The sequence below is a fragment of the Protobothrops mucrosquamatus genome, unplaced genomic scaffold (assembly GCF_001527695.2).
Source record: "Protobothrops mucrosquamatus isolate PMUCROS unplaced genomic scaffold, P.Mucros_1.0 scaffold3280, whole genome shotgun sequence".
In the NCBI taxonomy this organism is placed as follows: domain Eukaryota; kingdom Metazoa; phylum Chordata; class Lepidosauria; order Squamata; family Viperidae; genus Protobothrops; species Protobothrops mucrosquamatus.
Genome location: NW_015389271.1, coordinates 46,036 through 69,431, shown reverse-complemented (window position 1 = coordinate 69,431; position 23,396 = coordinate 46,036). Strand labels below are relative to the sequence as shown.

The 23,396-nt window shown below is 43.5% G+C and overlaps 1 protein-coding gene across 1 annotated transcript in view; it reads right to left on the bottom strand.

Annotated features, from left to right (window-relative positions):
• Window positions 1–23,396, bottom strand: part of SEMA3A (semaphorin 3A) — a gene marked incomplete at both ends in the record, with an annotated part of 85,890 nt that overhangs the window by 18,703 nt on the left and 43,791 nt on the right. Inside the window, one exon of the mRNA XM_015826756.1 lies at window positions 21,331–21,450. Coding sequence (XP_015682242.1) covers window positions 21,331–21,450 — 120 coding nt within the window. The remainder of the gene's footprint in view (window positions 1–21,330; window positions 21,451–23,396) is intronic.

The window sequence follows — 23,396 nt, the reverse complement described above, 5'->3', positions numbered from 1 at the left end:
GACACACATATAGCAGCGGGGGAGCCGTATGCAGGGGAAGCAAGGATGCCTTACCATCGAATCTGCCTAACACCCTGATAATGAATGTAACAGCACTCAAAAGGACGCGAATTCAGAAAAAGGAGCCGGACATCAAAGCAGGCAGCACGCTTGAGGTGCAGCAGGATCAGCTGGGGCCGGTTACGCGCTCCAGGAGCCATATATTAATACTCAAGAAACATAAAAATGTGAGATGGCTTATATGGAAAAAATAGAATTAAGTCTGTCAATATAAATGTAACTTATCGCTGAGAAAACCTTTACCAGTAAAAATTTTTAGAATTTGGTGGGAGAAATAAACTAAAGTAAGGATTGTAACAGGATCGATGATAAGACAATCTAAATGAATGGAAAGAAAAAGAAATGTATTAATATGATGATTATTTTTTAGGAATATTGGAAAAAATATATACTAAATTGTCATTTATAAAAATAACAAGAATTGTATTATCGCAATGTCTGCAAAAAAGGATGTCTCGGGGAAAGAGGAAAGTGAACAAAATTAATATATGGAATACAGATTAGAAATTAATTGTTAAGAACTGTTTTTACAAATGTAACCCAGACAGCACACTGCTTACCAACTATTGGAGACCAGGAGTTCGAGGCCTGCCTTAGATACAAAGCCAGTTGGGTGACCTTGGGCCAGTCCCTCTCTCTCAGCTCTAATAATAATAATAATAATAATAGTAAAGTTGGAAGGGACCTTGAAGGTCATCTAGTCCAACCCCCTGCTCAGGCAGGAAACCCTATACCATTTCAGACAAATGGCTGTCCAGTCTCTTCTTAAAAACTTCCAGTGTTGGAACATTCACCACTTCTGGAGGCAGGTTGTTCCATTGGTTAATTGTTCTCACTGTCAGGAAGTTTCTCCTTAGTTCTAGATTGCTTCTCTCCTTGATTAGTTTCCACCCGTTGCTTCTTGTCCTGCCTCCAGGCGCTTTGGAGAATAGCTTGACTCCCTCTTCTTTATGGCAACACCTGAGATATTGGAACATGGCTATCATGTCCCCTCTCGTCCTTCTCTTCATTAAACTAGACATACCCAATTCCAGCAGCCGTTCCTTATATGCTTTAGCCTCCAGTCCCCTAATCATCTTTGTTACTCTTCTCTGTACTCTTTCTAGAGTCTCAACATCTTTTTTACATTGTGGTGACCAAAACTGGATGCAGTATTCCAAGTGTGGCCTTACCAAAGCATTGTAAAGTGGTATTAAGACTTCACATGATCTTGATTCTATCCCTCTGTTAATGCAGCCTAGCACTGTGTTGGCTTTTTTGGCAGCTGCAGCACACTGCTGGCTCATATTTAGGTGATTGTCCACTAAGACTCCGAAGTCCCTCTCACAGTTACTACTATTGAGCAAGGTGCCACCTATGCTGTACTTGTGCATTTGGTTTTTCTTGCCTAAATGTAGAACCTTGCTTTTTTCACCATTGAATTTCATTTTGTTAGATAGTGCCCAGTGTTCAAGTATGTCTAGGAAGGAGGCAATGGCAAACCACTTCTAAAATCTTGTCATGAAGGGACCTGCCAGACAGTTGTCAGGAGTCAACATTGAGTTGAAGATGTATGTATGATGCAGTAAAGTAAAGTACTTTACTATTCTATTCTATTCTATTCTATTCTATTCACTTCTTCATCTGGTGTTCAGCCCTGGAAGATCATCAGTAATGGCAATTACTGGTACTGCTCCTAGGCTGAGAGCCCTGGGGGGATGGAGTGGGGGGCATGGGGGGAAGCATTTAATTTAACTCCTTCAACCTGAACAGGAGGACAAAATTGAACTGGATTTGTATCAATATCTGAGGTCACGAAAGATTTTCACACAAGATGGAATGTGGAATGGATGCTCTGCTCAGAATTTATCTTCGGGATAAGCAAACATGAAGTACTTCTACACATGTCTAAGCCTCGATTCTTTACTTCTTGTTGTTTCATTTTCACTCACCTCCCAAATATATTTCCTCCTTGTTCCTTGCTGCATTTTAAACATTCAAGACTTTGTAGAGACAGAGACAGCTACAAATCTGGGATCGCATTGAATATATTTTTGTGGTGCTTATAATTAATTTTCGCAGTTAGTGTAGACAAATTTGACACAAAATCTATTAAAGGAAGATTAAATCCATGGTGCAGTAAAGTCTGAAATAAGCTGTGGTTGAATCATTTTGTTTTGCTTTTATTTTTTATTTTTTACACTAACTTGTCATGTAACTGAAATTCATCATGGCATAGAAACAACAGTTGGCAGAAATGAGCACAAAAAATAATCTTCATTACCCTTTTTGGTATTCAGTGTTTTTGCATCAATTATGACAGCCCTGCTTGGTATTCATGTCGACAGAATGTGTAATTTCCAATTTAATTTAGCAGTAAAAATGTGAGGAATAAACCTCAGTGTTTTAGCTCACAGTTTCATTATTTATGGATGGATCTCTTGATTGATATTGTTAATTCCCCCTCCCCCGCTTAATAAATAAATAAATCGGGGAGTGGGGGAAGGTAATATCATCAGAATTACCCTGAAAAAGAAGAATTGTCTGCCTGATTATACCATCCATCTTCCTGTCACTTTAAATGTTCTTCTTCTTTGTCCTTTAAAGGCCAATTTTAGTTCGCTAAAGTTTGTCATGCATATACCCTATTGCAGAGGTCCCCAACCTGTGGGCCACAGCCCACTACCGGGCTGTGGGCTGTTGGCTACTGTGCCAGTGTTGCGGTGTCATGTGGGCACTAATGATACCGTGCATGTTGTACAGGTACTAGCTAGCATCACCACGAGTGCACCCCTCACTCGTGCTTGCATCACAGCATCATGCAGGTGCTATGGTCGCCAAGAGCACATACTCCCGCCACGCACACTAGCATTGCGGTGGGCGCTCGTGGCCCCGTTTGTGACAGACACACAATAATGGCCCCATTCGTGCACGCACTTGTAGCCCCGTTTGTGCACACATGCGCATAAAGGCGTCTCCGCCCCTCCCCCGCACCAGGCCACCAATCAAGAAAGGTTGGGGACCCCTGTTCTACTGCATTTTCTGAAAAGTTAACACTCCCACACATTTGTAGATACTCTAATACGGTGTGTTTTCAGTGTTCACAAATGGAGTATGTCAGCCTTCCATTTCCATAGGGCAGGGGTAGGCAACCTCGGCTCTTTTATGACTTGTGGACTTCAACTCCCAGAATTCCTGAGTCAGCTATGCTGACTCAGGAATTCTGGGAGTTGAAGTCCACGAATCATAAAAGAGCTGAGGTTGCCTACCCCTGCCATAGGGGAAGAAGCCATGGGGCCGTGTCCTTATTAAGGGAGGTCTGGCCCTTGTCTAGTTGTAGATCCAGTATGGACAGCTTAAGGGGTCTTCAAACTTGACCAATTTAAGACTTGTGGACTTCAACTCCCAAAATTCCTCAGCCAGACCCCTNAGATTCCTTACAAAAACAGTCCTTCTCAGCTGCTCAGCCTGTTTAATTTTAAGAAGACAGTTTTCTTTGCCTGGCCCACATATAGATTATAAATCCAAACAAGAAAGCCAAAAAAGAAAACTGAATTTATACGCAGAACTTTAAAGAATTTAACCAAAGTTGATCTTCAGAAGCGAATGATCGCTGGATTTTTGCCTGTGATTTGGCTAATTCAGTTATCGTAGGAAACTTCTATAAGCTCTTTTGGTGGATTAGGTCATGTTTCTCAGTGGGGACCACTGGATGTTTCATTTATCATCTAAGAATTGAGGGTCTACACACAATACGGAACATACACTACATCTGCTAGAGAGGAGGGCCCTGCGTATGATCTACTCTGTTGGCTCCTGTATACATCAACAAATTATCTCTAGTACTGCCCTTTTTCCTTCACCTCTCTTTTTCCTTCACCTCTGCATGCAATTATAGTGGCACAGAAAAGACAAAAATGCCCCCAAAGACATCAATAAAAGACACATACAGAATTCAAAATTCAGAAACATCAATAAAATACAACTGTTAAATTTAAAATACAGAACAAAAAGAAAACATGCTCTGAAACAATTAATATTAAGAAAAGGATGTCATCTAACTTCTGCAAACCATGGCTATTGCTAGAAACTTGGCAACCTCTGTAATGGTTTGTCTGCGTTAGCTGCAGCAGAAGGAAGATTTAAATTTCTTGATCAGAAACAAAACTATTATTTCCGAAAATTGGGTTTATGAGGGCCAGACCTCATGGGTGACACAACGGGCAGTGCAGTAATGCATGGATTATTGACTCTAGCTCTACCTCAGCAGAAGCCCAGATGATTTCTGTGTAGGAGACTAGAATATTCCAACTCTATGGTCTCCATAAGAGCCGTGGTGGCGCAGTGGTTAGAATGCAGTACTGCAGGCTAATTCTGCTGACTGCCGGCAGTTCGGTCCAGGTTGACTCAGCCTTCCATCCTTCTGAGAAGCAGTTTATAAGTCTAAGTGCTATTGCTATAAAAGGCAGTGTGCCATTTGAGCCAGGTTAAAAAGACTCCTGGGTGAGATATTCAGGATGTAATAGAAGTAGCTAGGAACTGTCCGTGGAGAAGCTGCAATTGCACCAGTTTTGGGCCTATCGTTTTGTGAGTCTAAATCCCAGAACTTCTGTCTGAGTTCCATTAATGCTTCATGTGGACCAAGAGACATTATATTGCCTTGGATGAGATGCCATTAGATGTTAGATTGGAGTCCAGAGGCTGGTAATGTTTAGAAAGCCTGTTTGGTGTGGTGGTGAAGGTGCCAGGCTAAAAAATCGGGAGACCAGGAGTTCTAGTACTGCCTTAGATACAAAGCCAGTTGGGTGACCTTGGGCCAGTCCCTCTCTCTCAGCTCTAGGAAGGAGGCAATGGCAAGCCTCTTCTGAATTCTTGTCATGAAGGGAAGACAGTTGCCAGGAGTCAACATTGAGTTGAACATGTATCTATGATGCAGTAAAGTAAAGTACTTTACTATTCTATTCTATTCACTTCTTCATCTGGTGTTCAGCCCTGGAAGATCATCAGTAATGGCAATTACTGGTACTGCTCCTAGGCTGAGAGCCCTGGGGGGATGGAGTGGGGGGCATGTGGGGGAAGCATTTAACTCCTTCAACCTGGAGGACAAAATTGAACTGGATTTGTATCAATATCTGAGGTCATGAAGGATTTTCACACAAGATGGAATGTGGAATGGATGCTCTACTCGGAGTTTATCTTTGGGATAAGCAAACATGAAGTACTTCTACACTTGTCTAAGCCTCGATTCTTTACTTCTTGTGTTTTCATTTTCACTCACCTCCCAAATATATTTCCTCCTTGTTCCTTGCTGCATTTTAAACATTCAAGACTTTGTAGACACAGAGACAGCTACAAACCTGGGATCGCATTGAATATATTTTTGTGGTGCTTATAATTAATTTTCGCAGTTAGTGTAGACAAATTTGACACAAAATCTATTAAAGGAAGATCCATGGTGCAGTAAAGTTTGAAATAAGCTGTGGTTGAATCATTTTGTTTTGCTTTTATTTTTTATTTTTTACACTAACTTGTCATGTAACTGAAATTCATCACGGCATAGAAACAACAGTTGGCAGAAATGAGCACAAAAAATAATCTTCATTACCCTTTTTGGTATTCAGTGTTTTTGCATCAATTATGACAGCCCTGCTTGGTATTCATGTCGACAGAATGTGTAATTTCCAATTTAATTTAGCAGTAAAAATGTGAGGAATAAACCTCAGTGTTTTAGCTCACAGTTTCATTATTTATGGATGGATCTTTTGATTGATATTGTTAATTCCCCCTCCCCCGCTTAATAAATAAATAAATCGGGGAGTGGGGGAAGGTAATATCATCGGGATTACCCTGAAAAAGAAGAATTGTCTGCCTGATTATACCATCCATCTTCCTGTCACTATAAATGTTCTTCTTCTTTGTCCTTTAAAGGCCAATTTTAGTTCACTAAAGTTTGTCATGCATATACCCTATTGCAGAGGTCCCCAACCTGTGGGCCACAGCCCACTACCGGGCTGTGGGCTGTTGGCCACTGGGCCACCTGAGTGGCTGGCCAGTGCACGCACATGTGCACGTGCACCGCCCACTTGTGCTAGTGTTGCGGTGTCATGTGGGCACTAATGATACCGTGCATGTTGTACAGGTACTAGCTAGCGTCACCACGAGTGCACCCCTCACTCGTGCTTGCATCACAGCATCATGCAGGTGCTATGGTCGCCATGAGCACATACTCCCGCCACTCGCGCTAGCATTGCGGTGGGCGCTCGTGGCCCCGTTTGTGATACACGCACAATAATGGCCCCATTTGTGCACGCGCTTGTAGCCCCGTTTGTGCACACATGCGCATAAAGGCGTCTCCGCCCCTCCCCCGCACCAGGCCACCAATCAAGAAAGGTCGGGGACCCCTGTTCTACTGCATTTTCTGAAAAGTTAACACTCCCACACATTTGTAGATACTCTAATACGGTGTGTTTTCAGTGTTCACAAATGGGGTATGTCAGCCTTCCATTTCCATAGGGCAGGGGTAGGCAACCTCGGCTCTTTTATGACTTGTGGACTTCAACTCCCAGAATTCCTGAGTCAGCTATGCTGACTCAGGAATTCTGGGAATTGAAGTCCACGAATCATAAAAGAGCTGAGGTTGCCTACCCCTGCCATAGGGGAAGAAGCCATGGGGCCGTGTCCTTATTAAGGGAGGTCTGGCCCTTGTCTAGTTGTAGATCCAGTATGGACAGCTTAAGGGGTCTTCAAACTTGACCAATTTAAGACTTGTGGACTTCAACTCCCAAAATTCCTCAGCCAGACCCCTGTTTTACAGCCTCCCTCCCATCATCCTTGGGAAGAAGTCTCTCTTTAGCAATTTTACTTCAGTACATCCACTGACCAACTAGCGACCCTCTGTACATTTTGATGCCATGGGGTGATGAATTTCAGGGCCCCATCAGAGGCAAGGAAAACAACTGAACAGAAAACAGGCAGCAGCACTACAGTCCATAAATTTTAACACACTCTCCCGCTGTAGGTCAAGTCCTCCCTTTTAAACACCTGAGGCAGGGTGATTTGAGACTTAAGGATGGTAAAGAAGGGGAGGGCAAAACAGAAAGAGAAATAAGTAGGAATAGTTATTTAGTTATAACTAGGAACCCCATCTCCCAGATAAGGTAACAAATGGGGAAGATTTCTGAAAAAAAAACCCTCCATTGCAGCTCAATTCTTTGGCTGTGTGGAAAAGATAGCACCGTTACAGGCTAGAAATGAAGGGGTTATTTTGCTAAAGTGGAAATATTCCTCTAGATAGGTAATCACACTGTACTCTTCCACTTCATTTATCTTGCTGTTAAAGTAATTGAAAATATATTTTCTTTACAAAATCGAAACAAGCTGTGCAAGGAAGGAAATAAATCATCAGATGACTAAGTCTGACAGCCCTATTGTTGGTTAACTTCCTGGGCCCTGTTGTGCAGATGCATAACTTCCAACCACCTTCAGATCATAATGGGAAAGTCTAGAGATACAGATCTCCCTCCCATCTTAAGACATTATTTCAACTTTTTAAAACTCACTTTAAGATCCCTTTATTTGCTTATCCACTCCCCATATCGTATTTCTATTACTTCTTGTGATGGTTTCTATCTGATTCCTACTTCTTATCTTTTTCATTCCTGTCCTCCGATTTCCTGCAGGGAACCCTCATACGAGTGTTTGATCTTCTTGCCAATCAAGATAATACTCCTTGTGTATTTGCACACAAGAGGCTTAGTTGAGCCCATGTACAGCCTGCAAAAGATCCTGGGGTTTTCCAGGAACCAACCACAAATTGGAATAGGAAATCTCTAACCTGAAGGCACAGATTGGGCTCAGGGAAGAAATGGCTTTGTCTGACATTCCTGCTCAGTAACATCAGGGTTATCTCAACTATGGCAGCCTGAAGATGTGTGGACTTCAACTCCCAGAATTCCCCAGCCCTCCTCTAGGTGAGTGCTAAAGTACAGACCTTGGAAATTTTGTTTGGAGTCACTCGGGAGAATTATTGCTAGCATGAATGATTGCTAACATACTTGGGCTAGGCCTGGAACAGTTCCACAGCTGCAGGTATTAATTTAATAGAAATAGAACATTGATGGCATTTGCAGAACTTAAAGCCCCAGGAGACAAAATCATGGGGGGCCCTCCGTCTTTCCTTGGAAATCCACTCCCAGGGGTTTGAAGACTTAGACACATTCAGTTGATTTTCCCTCTATCTTCCAACTTTGGATTTTGACTCTTTTGAAGAAGACAATAATGTCAGAATTCTAGAAAGTTACTACTATCCTATTTTCCTTACAAATATTAAATTGCAGCATCCATTGCGTTTTTGAAGCTGTCAGAGAAAGAGAAATAAGACTATTTGATCTGTGTACAATAATACTTAGATTTTGCGGCCTGCTACTTTGGGGGGCACGACTGGAATTGATGGACAGATTAAACAGCAAAAGGGCCAGAACTAAGGTGACCAACTATTTTACAATGAAAAGGAGGACACAAATAAATTGAAGAAAAAAATATCATAAATAAAAGAAACATTTTATTCACTGCAACAATAATACAGACAACTTGCATGTGCAAAGTTTGCCAGCCGGGTGTTTTGGCGCGCTCAGCAGCAATTCCTATTGGCTTTCGAAAGCCAATAGCGGGAGTAGCACAGCTCATGCAAAAGTTGAAAAAAAAACCATCAAAAAAAGGTGCCGGAACGCCATTCTGAGCGTTCTATGAGGGAAAAAAAAGCCCTGCAGATTAGTCTTCAAATATGGAAAAGGAGGACATGTAGGAGGACACTTTTCGAGAGAGGACAGAACTTACAAAAGGAGGACTGTCCTCCCTAAAGGAGGAAGGTTGGTCACCTTACCAGAACACATCCCTGCCACACACCTCACTCTGTGGTTGTTCTAGCCCAGTGATGGTGAACCTTTTAGAGACCGAATGCCCAAATTGCAACCCAAAACCCACTTATGTATCGTTGGGTGCCAGGTGGGCATGGCCAATTGGGTGGGTGTGGCCAATTGGGTGGGTGTGGCTGCGGTGATAACGGCAGACTGGGTGGGACTAAAAAATTCAATCAATCAATTCCAACTTTGCAAGATCTCTTTTTTTCCTGTGAGAAGTTGAAATTGATTGAGTGATTGAACCTTTTTTTTTTGTACACAGCGGCAGAGGTCTAAAGCAAAAAGGTTTTATAAAACTCAGCTGAAGGCCTAGGACTGGGGCGAGGGCGTGCATGCCCACAGAGAGGGCTCTGCGTGCCACCTGTGGCACCCGTGCATAGGTTTGCCACCACGATTCTAGCCTATTCCCAGATAGGAATTAGTGTATCATTTCGGTACCAAATAAAGTAACTGTCCAAGACAGTGTATTCTGAAACGTATCCACAGAATATATCTCTAGTTACAGAATCAAAGGCATATTTGACGTCTAGAAATGTCATTTATACAGCTGAGGTTAAATTGTTCACATATTTGTGAATAATATAATACTAAAATTTAGTCTATAGTTGACAAGCCTTCTCTAAACCCAGTTTGTTCATCCTCTTTAATTCCTTCTGATTCCATCCATGGCTAAAGTTTGCTTTGCATATAATTTGCTTACAATACTTAATAGACTTAATAGGTCTATAATTTACGGGATCTTCCTGATTACCTTTCTAATAAGTAGGGACAGTTATTGCAACCCTCCCATCTGGAAGACCTGAACTGTCTATATTCTCTACTATCCATACCCCAAAGGAGAAATTATATACCTTTTGCTTTACTTGCAGAAGGAATTATGTGGAATTATTTTAATATAGCCATGCAGCTATTTGAGCAATTAGGGAACATGGTATCTTCTTTTTGTTGAACCTTACGACAGTACCCAAAGCCTGAAGCTGTGCTAGAATTGCAATTTTATGCCCATTTGTTTGGAATCAAATGCCACCGGGCTCTCCAAAGCTCGGATTTCAGAGTGGAAAAGCGGGCTGCTGTTTGAACAGGACTGACAGCTTAATAGGATTGCATCTGTGCTCTATAACGGAGCTTCCTCAGTTAAGTAGTTTGATTTCTCGGCCACCCCCTGGGAATCAACCAGCCACGGCTTTTTTCCTCATCCATCTCCTTCCCGTCTGGCTTTGTGGTCCATGCACTGCGGTCTAATAGCACTTAACCTTCGCCATGGTGTCTCCAAAGGAGAATTTGCTTCCCTCCATTCATGCCCTGATCTCTGTTTGGCAAACTACGTTCCAGTGTCTCACTAGGCCTTTGTACCGCACACACTAATCCAATGGTTGCCATTCTATGCACTCCGGGTCAATAATCAAGCTGTTGCCAGAAACTAATTAATTTGCAAACAGTCCCGATTTTCACAGAGGGAAAGCTCCAGTCCGGAGAGTGATGTCAGCAGGAGTGATCAGGCTGGGGACAGCTGGCATTATCGGGACCCCCACTTTTCTGTGCAATTCCCCTCACTTTTTTTCCACCACACACAGACCCTCAGCTGAGGCAGTCAGCTGCTTATTTCCTATGGCCCACCAGAAGAGAAACAATTAAGGCTGGTAAATCCTGGGACAAGAACTTCTCCTATTGAGACTGTGTTATGTTCTTCATAGGAAAGATGAGCACCTATTTTTCCTATATGAGAAATCTGTCATAAGGCTTTTTGGTGGCAGAGCATAAAACCCAACTGGGTAATACATTACTCCTTAACCCAGGGGTGTCAAACTCAATTTCATTGAGGGCCGCATCAGCATTGTGGTTACCCTCGGGGGGGGCGGGGGTGTGTGGCCAGGGTGAGTGCGGCCTACTGGGTGGATGTGGATGGAGTGGGTGTGGCCTACTGGGTGGGTGTGGCCAGCTCTACATCGTTCGCGTCAAGGGTGCCTGTGGGGGCCTGGGCAGGAGTGGGACAGATCTGAGGGTCTCTGGCAGAAGGGGGTGGGACCTGGGCAACCGCCAAGGCATGGTCCATTTCTTCATTCCCCACAAAGGGTGACACCTCCCCAGCATGCACCCAGGGGGCGGGGCCGACACAGCAGGGGCTGGTTCCTCGTTTTTTCTAGATGGCCTTGTGGAGCTAAGACTGAATGTGTTTCAGCATAGATGGCCACCACAAAATTGTACATTGGCTCCCGGCCGGCCTGGGCCAGGGCCGTTCTCTCACTGTTTCCAGGATGGCTTCGCGAGCTACATGAAACCACTTCGCGGGCCGCATCTGGCCCCCGGGCCTTGTGTTTGACATGTCTGCCTTAACCTTTGCTCAGTGGGTAAGGCTGACATTTGGGATTAGGAGAAGCTTCTGGCAGTCTGTGGGCTCCCAAGCTTCCCTCTGAAGAAAACACCTCCACTCTTCTAATAATTCCCTAGAGAAGCTGAATAAGAGCTTCCTCTTTAGGAAATAACTCATTTCGAGCAATTATTCTCTCTGGTTTAATTAGTTCTCCCCCCCTCCAAAGTCTAAGTCAGTGGTTCTCAACCTTTTTAATGCCGTGACCCCAACCGGTCGTAAGTCGAGGACTAAACCGGTCGTAAGTCGAGGACTAAACCGGTCGTAAGTCGAGGACTACCCAACCGGTCGTAAGTCGAGGACTTTCTGTGCCTGGGAGCGCCACACATGCGTGGTTCCACCCCCTGTGCCAGCCGAGGCGTAGCTGGCAAGCGGCAGAGACAGAGCAGGCCGACCACCAGCTGGCCCAGCTCAAGGGAAGTAAGGCACCTGCTGGAAAAGGGGGAAAAAATGGCGGACAGCCTTGCTTGGTGACCCCCGTGACATGGTCGATCGACCCCAAATGGGGTCACGACCCATAGGTTAAGAACCGCTGGTCTAAGTGCTTCTGATAGCTACAAGTTGTGTTTTTTCCATCATTGTATTTATTTATTTATTTTTTAAATTTATTTGCTGCCTACCTCTCCTTACTTTATAGAACAATGAAAAGCAGTAGGTTTTTTTCCTCTGTTCAACCTGTTCAACCTGTTTTCCCTGTTCAGTCCTGTTCAAACAAATGGGTTTGTCAAAAACAGATCCTGCCATTCAAATCTTATTGCATTCTTTGACCAGGTGACAAAATTAGTGGACCAGAGGAATGCTGTGGATATAATTTACTTGGACTTCAGTGAAGCATTTGATAAAGTAGACCTCAACCTACTGCTTGATAAGGTAGAAAAATATGGGTTAGACAGCATCACCACCATATGGATTGGTAGCTGGCTGATCGGCCGTACTCAGCGTGTGGTCCTCAATGGTACTGCATCTACATGGAGGGAAGTGTGTAGTGGGGTGCCCCAGGGCTCTGTTCTGGGCCCAGTGCTTTTCAACATCTTCATCAATTATTTGGATGAAGGGATAGATGGGGAACTCATCAAATTTGCAAACAACACCAAGCTGGCAGGAATAGCCAACACTCCAGAAGACAGGCTTAGGATACAGGAGGATCTGGACAGGCTTGAACACTGGGCGCTATGTAACAAAATGAAATTCAATGGTGAAAAAAGCAAGGTTCTACATTTAGGCAAGAAAAACCAAATGCACAGGTACAATATAGGTGGTACCTCGCTCAATAGTAGTAACTTGGAGTCCTAGTGGACAAACACAGTGCTGGGCTGCATTAACAGAGGGGTGGAATTAAGATCACATGAAATATTAATACCACTTTATAATGCCAAGGTAAGGCCATACTTGGAATACCGCATCCAGTTTTGGTCACCACAATGTAAAAAAAGATGTTGAGATTCTAGAAATAATACAGAGAAGAGCAACAAAGATGATTAGGGAGGGGACTGGAGGCTAAAACATATAAGGAACGGTTGCTGGAATTGGGTATGTCTAGTTTAATGAGAAGGACTAGGGGGGTGACATGGTAGCAGTGTTCCAATATCTCAGGGGCTGCCACAAAGAAGAGGGAGTCAAGCTATTCTCCAAAGCACCTGAAGGCAGGACAAGAAGCAATGGATGGAAACTAATCAAAGAAAGAAGCAACNTCTTCTTCTTCTTCTTCTTCTTCTTCTTCTTCTTCTTCTTCTTCTTCTTCTTCTTCTTCTTCTTCTTCTTCTTCTTCTTCTTCTTCTTCTTCTTCTTCTTCTTCTTCTTCTTCTTCTTCTTCTTCTTCTTCTTCTTCTTCTCCTTCTCCTTCTCCTTCTCCTTCTCCTTCTCCTTCTCCTTCTCCTTCTCCTTCTCCTTTAATCTTTGAGGTGTTCTGTGATTACAAATGACCCCATGAAGGGGAAAAGGAAATAGGAGACAGGTTGAGATGAACCATTTTGGGGCAAAAAAGATGAACATTTTTATCAACTGTATATCTCTTCCGATTACTTCTTGGACCACCTCTATATTCAAATAAGTGGAGTGCATATTTCACAAGTTAAGTTGCAGAAACCTTTCTTGACTTCTGCTATTCATTAAAGCTTTGTAGCATTTTCCAGGCTTCAGTTTGAAAACTAAATGTTTCAGCTGCTTTAAAATTACATTTTTTGTTACTTGAACATAAATATCCTCTTGCAACAATACTTTTCAGGCACAGGCACAAGTCTGAAAAATGGCAGGAAGTTGCTTTATTGGGCTGCAGAGAAGTCTTGGCCCTTTCCTCACACCAAGTTCAAAGCACTTTTTCTGAATTAATTTTTTAAGTGTGCGCACAATTTACATTCTTCCAGCAGTTCCAACCATCATTTGCTTCTTCTTCCCAGCAAGTTTTGGAGCAGGTCCTACGCAAGCCAAATTACCTCTACACGAATTTTTAAAACTATTTGAAAACTACTATGCTGTATTTTAAAAACTGTAACCTATGGAAATCAATCATGTAGACAACACTACTTGGTCACCATACTACGAAAAAGATGTTGAGACCTTGGAAAAAGTTCAGAGAAGAGCAACTAAGATGATTCAAGGCCTGGAGACTACAACATATGAAGAACGGCTGCAGGACTTGGGTTTGGCTAGTTTAAAGAAAAGAAGAAACAGGGGTGATATGATAGCAGTATTCCAGTGTTTGAGGGGCTGCCACAAAGAAGAGGGCATCAAATTATTCTCCAAAGCACCAGAGGGCAGGACAAGAAACAATGGTTGGAAACTGATCCAACAGAGAAGCAACCTGGAATTAAGGAGAAACTTCCTGACAGTGAGGACAATTAACCAGTGGAACAGCTTGCATCCAGAAATTGTGGGTGCTCCATCACTGGAGGTTTTTAAGAAGAGACTAGACTAGATAGTCACTTGTCTGAGATGATATAGGTCAGTGATGGCGAACCTTTTAGAGACCGAGTGCCCAAACTGCAACCCAAAACCCACTTATGTATCGTCGGGTGCCGGGTGGGCATGGCCCATTGGGTGGGTGTGGCCCATTGGGTGGGCGTGGCTGCCGTGGTAATGGCAGACTGGGTGGGACTAAAAAGTTCAATCAATCAATTTCAACTTTGCGAGATCTTTTTTTTTCCCGCGAGAAGTTGAAAGCGAGAAGTTGAAATTGATTTGATTGAACCTTTTTTTTTTTTGCACACGGTGGCGGAGGCCTAAAGTGAAAACTTTTTATAAAACCCATCTGAAGGCCTAGGACTGGGGTGATGGCACATGTGCCCACAGAGAGGGCTCTGCGTGCCACCTGTGGCACCTGTGCCATAGGTTCGCCACCATGGGTATAGGTTCTCCTGTTTGAGCGGGGGGCTGGACTAGAAGACCTCCAAGGTCCCTTCCAGATTCTATTCTATTCTACTCTACTCTACTCTACTCTACTCTACTCTACTCTACTCTACTCTACTCTACTCTACTCTACTCTACTCTACTCTACTCTACTCTACTCTACTCTACTCTACTCTATTCTATTCTATTCTATTCTATTCCATTCTATTCTATCATGTGTATTTCTATGTTTCTGTGTTTGTGTGTGAAATGAAAATAGGTGACCAGGGTGATACAGAACCGAGCAGGGGACTTTATACCTAGGGCAATACATGTGCAGAGTACATGGAAGTTGCACCACCTAAAGCTAGAATTCTCATGGAGTAACAAGTACAGAGTTGAAACCTAACTGCCACCTTTTTATAGCTCACTTCCTGGGGGTTTTGATATATGGTGCATGAGGCTGCCAACAGAGGAAGAATTTGGAAAAGGAAAAACCCCTTACTTTTCCCTGGTGTGAATGGAATAATACAGGAAATAATACTCTTACTAGGTACACATTGCTTTTAAGGCTAGCCAAACCGCCAGGAACATACAGATGCGATCCAGATTTAGATGTATGGATGGATAATGTTACTGAGCTGCTCGGCTGCCTGCAGATGGCTTTCCTGGGAAAAGAGGCCCTTGTAGAATAAGGATCGCTGGGGAGAATAAATTCCAAATGTGGTAAAGGAAATTTTCCCACTGTGTCTTTGGCTCCGTTCTGCAACAAGGGAACAGGCTGCAAGGTAGCTGACTTAGCGAACCCAAGCTATGATCAAACTGGGTTTCCGGGCCCACTCGTCAACTGTCCAGATGTTACATGCTCTTTTATATCCACCCATATTCTGTAGTGTGTTGCTGTTGCTTCTAGTCTTGCTTCTTCATGCATGTAATGAAATTAATGAAAAGCTGTAGGGTTTTTTTCTGTCAGTTTCCCAGTTTCTGATCAAGCGAAAGTTGACCCATTGGTTGCAACAGGTTTTGACTAACTGGCTTGTCACCTGAGCCTGACATCCGTGGTTTGAGAAAGAGGGACATGTCCAAAGTCACCCGGTTGGCTTTCATGCGTAAGGGGGGGACTAGAACTCCCTGTCTCCTGCTTTCTAGCCTTGTACCTTAACCACCAGCTCAAATTCATGTTTAATTCATTTAATTAGTGTTTGTCCTTAGCTACTATCAAAAGATATTTTCTATGCCCTGCATCTTTATAGACCAGCAATGTACACTTTGACAGGACTGCTCTCAGTACAGAGGACCGTCATTGGAGCCTGTTGTAATTAGTCTGTGGTGAGTATTTACGCAAACCACAATAACAACAACAAATCTTTATTAGAGTTATAGACCAGCAGCAAACCTCAGTAAATTGCAATAACCATCATTAAATGAACTGTGGGAAGAATCCAGAGAAAGAAATATTTTGGGGAATATTAAAAAGGCAGAATATATTTCCCCAAAGGAATAATGGAGAAGATCTAAAAAAAAAAAAAAAGACAGAAACCAGCCCCCAGAAACCATCCCCAGCCTCTCTCCCCCCAAGCAGAAACTAAATAGAGGCCTGCTTTTAGAAATGCAGATGTAATAATCCATTCAGGAAGGTTGGAGCCAGGAAGCCATTAGGAAGACAAAGACACCTAAAATCTACAAACCCCCACCCAAATTCTAAGGACAGGAGACATAATAGGATTAACCCACCAATACCAAAAGGGGACACTCAGACTCAGGTCAGGAAATATAAAACCTCAAACAGGAACAGGAAACAACCTCAAGAGCCCCAGAAGGTATAAAAACCCACCACTCCTTGCTACATGTGGCCAGTTTTTCCCAGAGCCATCTTTCTGTCTGGCTCTCCTCTTCAATAAACTGCAACCTTCTTTCTAAAGCAGTCTCCATTTTGTTTATTCCCAGCTTGGACTGGACCCTGATGAAGATTTTTCTTTCAACAGAACTGTGCAAACTTCATCAGGCCCTTGGCAAATTGTCCTTCTGGGATGATATGCAGGTTTCTGACAAAATTCCCACAAATTATTTCCCCTATGATAACAATCCCTTGCGGGGCAGTTTGAAATGACTTCATTGTAGGGCATGGATATGCATGTATGACTCTTTAGTGCAGGCTGCTGGTAAAAGAACAAATAACTATGTAGTATTGCTGGAAGGAGCCACAGGCAGGCAGCATGAAAAAAAGGCAAGATGATTGTCACAGAAGAGTGATCATAACAAGGCACATATAATACAGCATATCATATTTGTGCTGTAAAAATGAGAATGACCACAAGATGATAGCAAATACTTGCCTTTTCTGTACCCCTTCGCTCCCATCTAGTGGTCATCTGAGGTTCTCCAGTTCAGATATGGTGTGACATGCCTAAAGCACAACAGTATACAGAGCCTGGCTCTCTAGAGCAGGGATAGGCAACCTTGGCTCTTTTATGACTTGTGGACTTCAACTCCCAGAATTCCTGAGCCAGCCAAGCCAAGCTGTCTCAGGAATTCTGGGAGTTGAAGTCCATGAGTCATAAAAGAGCCAAGGTTGCCTACCCCTGCTCTAGAGCATGGAAGGGGCAGACAATAATGTGACCAATAGCTATTCCTGACATCCATCAGCCTCCTAGACTTGCCTCATTTAATTTTGTAAAAAAAAAAGAATACTTAGGAAGCTCATAAAATAAAGCACCAACCTCAAGCATCGCCTGCATCCCTGTCATGTCTCAGTACCTTCTTGAAAATCAAATAGTGGATACTCTTTTTTGTTTGCTGCTGATGTTTTCTGGCTGGCCAAACCACCACGGTAATCAGGAGGATGCTCAAAATAAGCTCCCAAATATCAAATGTGTCCTTTGGTGGAAAAAAAACCCACCCTATGGGTGGTCACCAAAAGAAAGGGGGGCTCTGGCATTTCCTGAAAGCTTCCACCTTTTAATAAAATGGGTTAGTCCAAAAAAGGTGCTCCCAAACTCCTGTTTTTTTGCCCCCACAGAAGGATCTCCTCCTATAATGACCAAGTGAATCAGCTGCTGCCGGTCCTGATTTGATTGGCACCTTGTAGGAACACCCCCTCAGCAGACAAACTGATATGGCAAAATTGTTCTGATCCAACATGGAAGTTGCAGCCCAACCTCCCACCAGAGGAGCCGTGTAAGAACATTATTCAGAGGAGTACACTGCAGCAACAATAAACAGAACAGCTGTACAACATCATCCATAATCAACCTATAAAAGGATACCTGTGCCATTTTATCAAGTAGTGTTGGCCACTCAACCCACCACAGCCAGTGGTGGGATTCAAATATGTGAACAACCGGTTCTCTGCGTGGATGCCACTTCCAGAAGTCCATTCTGGGCCTGGGCAACAAAAAATTAGCTACTGGTTCTGCCAAAGTGGTGTGAACTTGCTGAATCCCACCACTGACCACTAACAGCCACTATGTAGGACAGACAGGCAGAAGACGAGCAGGGAAGGTCCATGTACACCAACTCGTAGAGGCAGAAGATAGGATATAAAGTCCTTAAACTCACAACACATGGTCAGAGTCAACCATAATTTCACCTGGGAAACTGTGAGCACTCTAGTGCAGGGGTCTGCAACCATGTCAACTTTAGGACTTGTGGACTTCAGCTCCCAGGATTCCTCAACCACCTGCAAATGACTTAATGAAATAAGAGATTCGGAGGGCTGTGCAACAGCAGATAATAACAATGACAATAATAATAGAGTTGGAAGGGACCTTGGAGGTCTTCTAGTCCAGGGGTCCTCAACCTTGACAACTTTAAGACTTGTGGACTTCAACTCCCAGAATTCCTCAGCCAGCATAGCTGGCTGAGGAATTCTGGGAGCTGAAGTCCACAAGCCTTAAAGTTGTCAAGGTTGCAGACCCCTGCTCTAGACCAAGTTAAAGGCCCAAGAGGTAGGGAATTCCTAGAAGTTTGGCACTCAGACAAATCAGCGTTCAGGTTTACACACCAGAAGAGACAATAAAAACAATCCAAAATACCTGCAACAAGCAATGAACAGCCAGATTACCACTAGGAGCAACACCAGGCAAACAAGCAAACAGTAAACAACCACCTAATGAAAGAACCGCCAATGAGAAAGCGACATCTCCACCAACTCTGACAAGAGGAGTATATAAACAAAGAGTAAACCTCACTCCTTTCTAGCACAGAAGATGTTACCTTGTGGCAGTGGTGGGATTCAAATATGTGAACAACCAGTTCTATGCATGGATACCACTTCCGGAAGTCCATTCTGGGCCTGGGCAGCAAAAAATTAGCTACCGGTTCTGCCGAAATGGTGTGAACCGGCTGAATCCCACCACTGCCTTGCGGATAGCAAACCATCTGCAAGAAAGCAAGAAAAAGCAAGAAAACCATTGAGCTCAGGAACGGCTGCTGGAATTGGGTATGTCTAGTTTAACGAAGAGAAGGACGAGGGGGGACATGATAGCAGTGTTCCAGTATCTCAGGGGATGCCACAAAGAAGAGGGAGTCAAGCTATTCTCCAAAGCGTCTGAAGGCAGGACAAGAAGCAACCGATGGAAACTAATCAAGGAGAGAAGCAACCTAGAACTAAGGAGAAACTTCCTGACAGTTAGAACAATTAACCAGTGGAACAACCTGTCTCCAGATGTGGTGAATGCTCCAACACTGGAAGTTTTTAAGAAGAGAATGGACAGCCATTTGTCCAAAATGGTATAGGGTTTCCTGCCTGAGCAGGGGGTTGGACTCGATGACCTCCAAGGTCCCTTCCATCATCATCATCATCATCATCATCATCATCATCATCATCATCATCAACAACATCATCATCATCATCATCATCATCATCATCACCACCACCACCACCACCACCACCACCACCAAGGACCTCACAGTTCCAGCCTGAGCTACAGAATTTCTATTCTATAGGTACTCTCTAGCCTTGCCTGTGTGGCTATCTTGAAGATCAGGCATGTCAAACTCGTGGCGTCATGTGACGTCGCGTGACGTATCGGAGCTTTTTCACCATTGCCGGCAATGGGGTGGGCGCGGCTCTGGTATGATGAAACCGGCCCGCGGGCCGGCAGTTTGACACCCTTGTTGAAGATGATAATAAAAACATAGACAAAAAAGAATGGTTTACTGATGCATCTTTCACAAACAGCACACACACGCCCACAAACCTGTCCAGAACTGTTCTTATTCAGACACCAAGAAGAACCAGATGTCTGGCAGAGGTTCACTGTTGTTATTTATATTACATTAGTGCCTATAGGACTCCCAATCAGTAAGCTACGTTGTCTGGCGCAGGGTGCTGATTTAATTAAAAGGCTTCCCAAATTCTTTAAGTTTGTAAAAAAAAAGAAAAAGAAAAAACTTTATGGTACAAGTCCACAGCTATTGCAGACTTTCCTTGTAACAACCCAACAGCGAGGGGTTTTCAAAGACGTGGCTTTTATACTTTATAGACTGTCATCTGGAACTTTTGAGAAACCCAAAGGTGCCCAGATGAGCCCACACATAAAGATGTGGCTTAAAGCAAATACAATTCACATGTTTGGAACGACAAGGATCAGTTGCAAAACGTAATAAAAATGTCAGAATAAAAAGGGCAGGTCCCAAACATCCCACAAGACATAAAAACTCTCATGAAGTTGCAACCTTCATTTATTTTACTTATGTTTAAATTTGTGTGCGTGTGTGGAGAGAGTGAGTGAGAGAGAACAATCAAGATGTTGGCTGAAACTATGTGGTGTGGTAATTGCTATCTGGATTTTTTTTTTTTAAACTCCTGCGGATGCCATCTTTCAAAACTCCATCTTCCCAGGCTGGTGGAAACAGGGAATCTGAGGGGAAAACGAAGCAGAAAGCAAGCAGGAAGACAATAAAATATATGAACTGAGAGGAATTGTTAAGTCAAAGGACCAGCCACAGTTTCAGATTCTGGGTGGGAGCCCAGTATAGCTATGGAGGTTAAAAGCCCCTTCCCTCCGATCCTGAAGAATGATTGAGTTACGTTAAAAAGAAATGATCCTACTGATTCTGTTGTTTTGAATTTTGGAACAGAATGTCTCCTCTGTGCTTAGGCTGGAGCAGTTTTTGAGAGTTCCCTTTTCTCCCATCCTTTTTGGCTGGACATGTAACCCAACTGCAGCAGACGGGATCAGATTTGCCTCTGGAAACGTCTCTGTCAGCAGGGCCTTAAACTTTGTTCCTCCATCCTGCATGCAAATATGCTTCCTCCAAAACCGCAAGTTAGAAACTGACTCCAGGTATGTTTAAAATTCCGCCTGGCTGAAGAAGAAATGGACATCTTGGGCCAAGCCAATATTTGCATGTCAATGAGAGTTTGCGCTAAATGTACGACAGCTGTTGGTTTCATGATGGAAGGCAGGGAAATGAACTCATACAAAGCCTATTTCTAGTTATCAGGCCAACTTCTAAGAGCAAAGCAAAGGTCTACAGCAACGGCGCTTATGCGGTCTCTGGCACCAGAAACAGCCGTGTAGTTAATACTGAGGCAATATCTCCATCTTTGTAATGCGACTCCTGTACATGTCATTGACCGCTTTAATATTGCACAGCAGGTTAGTGCTGAAAGGAAGCCAACAGTGCTAGAATTTGGTGAATGTGAAGAAAATATAAAAGAAGAGGGAGACTTACCATTGAGCCAGCGGGAATCATGCTGTTCGGTCCGGATCGGGTGGTGGTGCCCCAGAGTGCGGAAAATGGCAAAATCTCTCCCCATAAAGTCTGCGGCAGTTCCTGAATACAGCTCACCATCTGTAATGTTTCATGGAATTGCACCAAGTCAGACTCAACGAAGGAGCAAGCTTCCCGTGACGGTTTCATAGGACAGAGTAGTGAATATAGAGTAGTTTATTTCTCTAGCGGAAACATTGTATTTTCCACCGAAAACTTGAGCCAGCGAGAAAAACTGCGCTAGAGTGGCATGTGCCACTTTAGAAACGGAGAAAAGGACTCTGCCATGTCCCAGCTTTACTTACAAATACTCAAAATTTATAGAGCAAAGAATACATGTTTATGTTAGTGTAGCAAGCAAATGCTACACTAACCGGAGTAAATGTGCTTTCCCAGCAGCCTTGTTTTGGTTTTTGGAGATTTCGTGGAGCATTAAAGAGGGATCGAGTAGGGTAACATGTGTGTGTGTGCATGTCCGTGCGTTTGTGTGCATCTGCTTTCACAACATAAATTGTGAAGTGAATTGACTGCATATTGATGAAGCCCGGGTATTCTGTTTTTCATGATCATAATGAATAGCCCAGACAGAATTTTATATGATTTGGTTGAACCAACAAGCACATTAACTCCAAGAGAATTTTACCAGCTGGCATGGCTACCATGTCTGAGCAAACTGCCTTCTCCTGACAGGTTCAAAACATGACTTTCAGATAGTCTGCAAAATCCTAGAAATCAGGAGAGGAGAAGTCACGATAACACAATGCGAAGAACAAGGAGATCAAAGGCAATTGGAGGACTTACTGCCAGAAGATGGGATAATCAAAATCGAAGTGAAAATTTTGCAGTAACTCCCAATTCATCATTTTTGTCTCATCTGCCACTTTATATTTTTAAGAGGAGAGACCGTCACTTAATTGTAGCCCTTATTATGTGCAAATACCTCCGATGCCTCTTTTAGCCTTTATTTAACTTTGCCTCCATTTGCTTGTCAGCCTCTCTCACGAGATTTGGAATAAATCAATATAAATCAAGGGAAAGTCAAGAAGACCGCTTTTATTTCATAGTTGTCAAAAGTGGGGGAAAGGTCACTGGTGTGTGTGTGTGTGTGTGTGTGTGTGTAAAAAAAACTATATTGCAAAATCCTGGGCTGTTTTATTTGCTCTACTGCAGTGGTTCTCAACCTTTTTAATGCCGCGACCCCAACCGGTCGTAAGTCAAGGACTAAACCGGTCGTAAGTCGAGGACTAAACCAATCGTAAGTCGAGGACTACCCAACCGGACGTAAGTCGAGGACTTTCCCTGCCCAGGAGCGCCGCGCATGCGTGGTTCCGCCCCCTGCGCCGGCCGAGGCGTAGCTGGCAAGCAGTAGAGATGGAGCAGGCTGACCACCAGCTGGCCCAGTCCAAGGGAGGTAAGGCACCCGCCGGAAAAGGGGAAAAAAATGGCGGACAAAAAAAATGGCGGACAAAAAAAATGGCGGACAGCCTTGCTTGGCGACCCCCATGAAATGGTCGATCGACCCCAAATGGGGTCCCGAACCACAGGTTGAAAACCACTGCTCTACTGGCATCTGCCTATCTATCTTTAGCAGCATCTGAGCAGGATTTTCAAGGGCTCCCCGAGCATGGAATGGGACAACTCATTCTGTCCCTTCCTTTGCATCCTTTCTTGGTGATTCTGTCCACCATCTCTTTGATATTAGTGTAACTCCTGTCCCGCAGTGAACTGGCCATGGCTAATTGATTGCAGCGAGTTGGCCCTTTCATTTGTGGACAGGGATCTATTGCTTCCCACAGAGTTCATAGGAAGATGGCTTCACTATGGTCTCTCAATTATTCCTTGACTGTTTCTCTCAGTAAGAGCAACTGGCACCCATTTAGCTATGTGGAAGACAGGAAAAGTGGGTGATCTGAGGCAGACTTCAACTCCCAGAATTCTTAACAATGGTCATGCAAGCTGGGGAATTAATAATAATAATAATAATAATAATAATAATAATAATAATAATAATAATAATAATAATAATA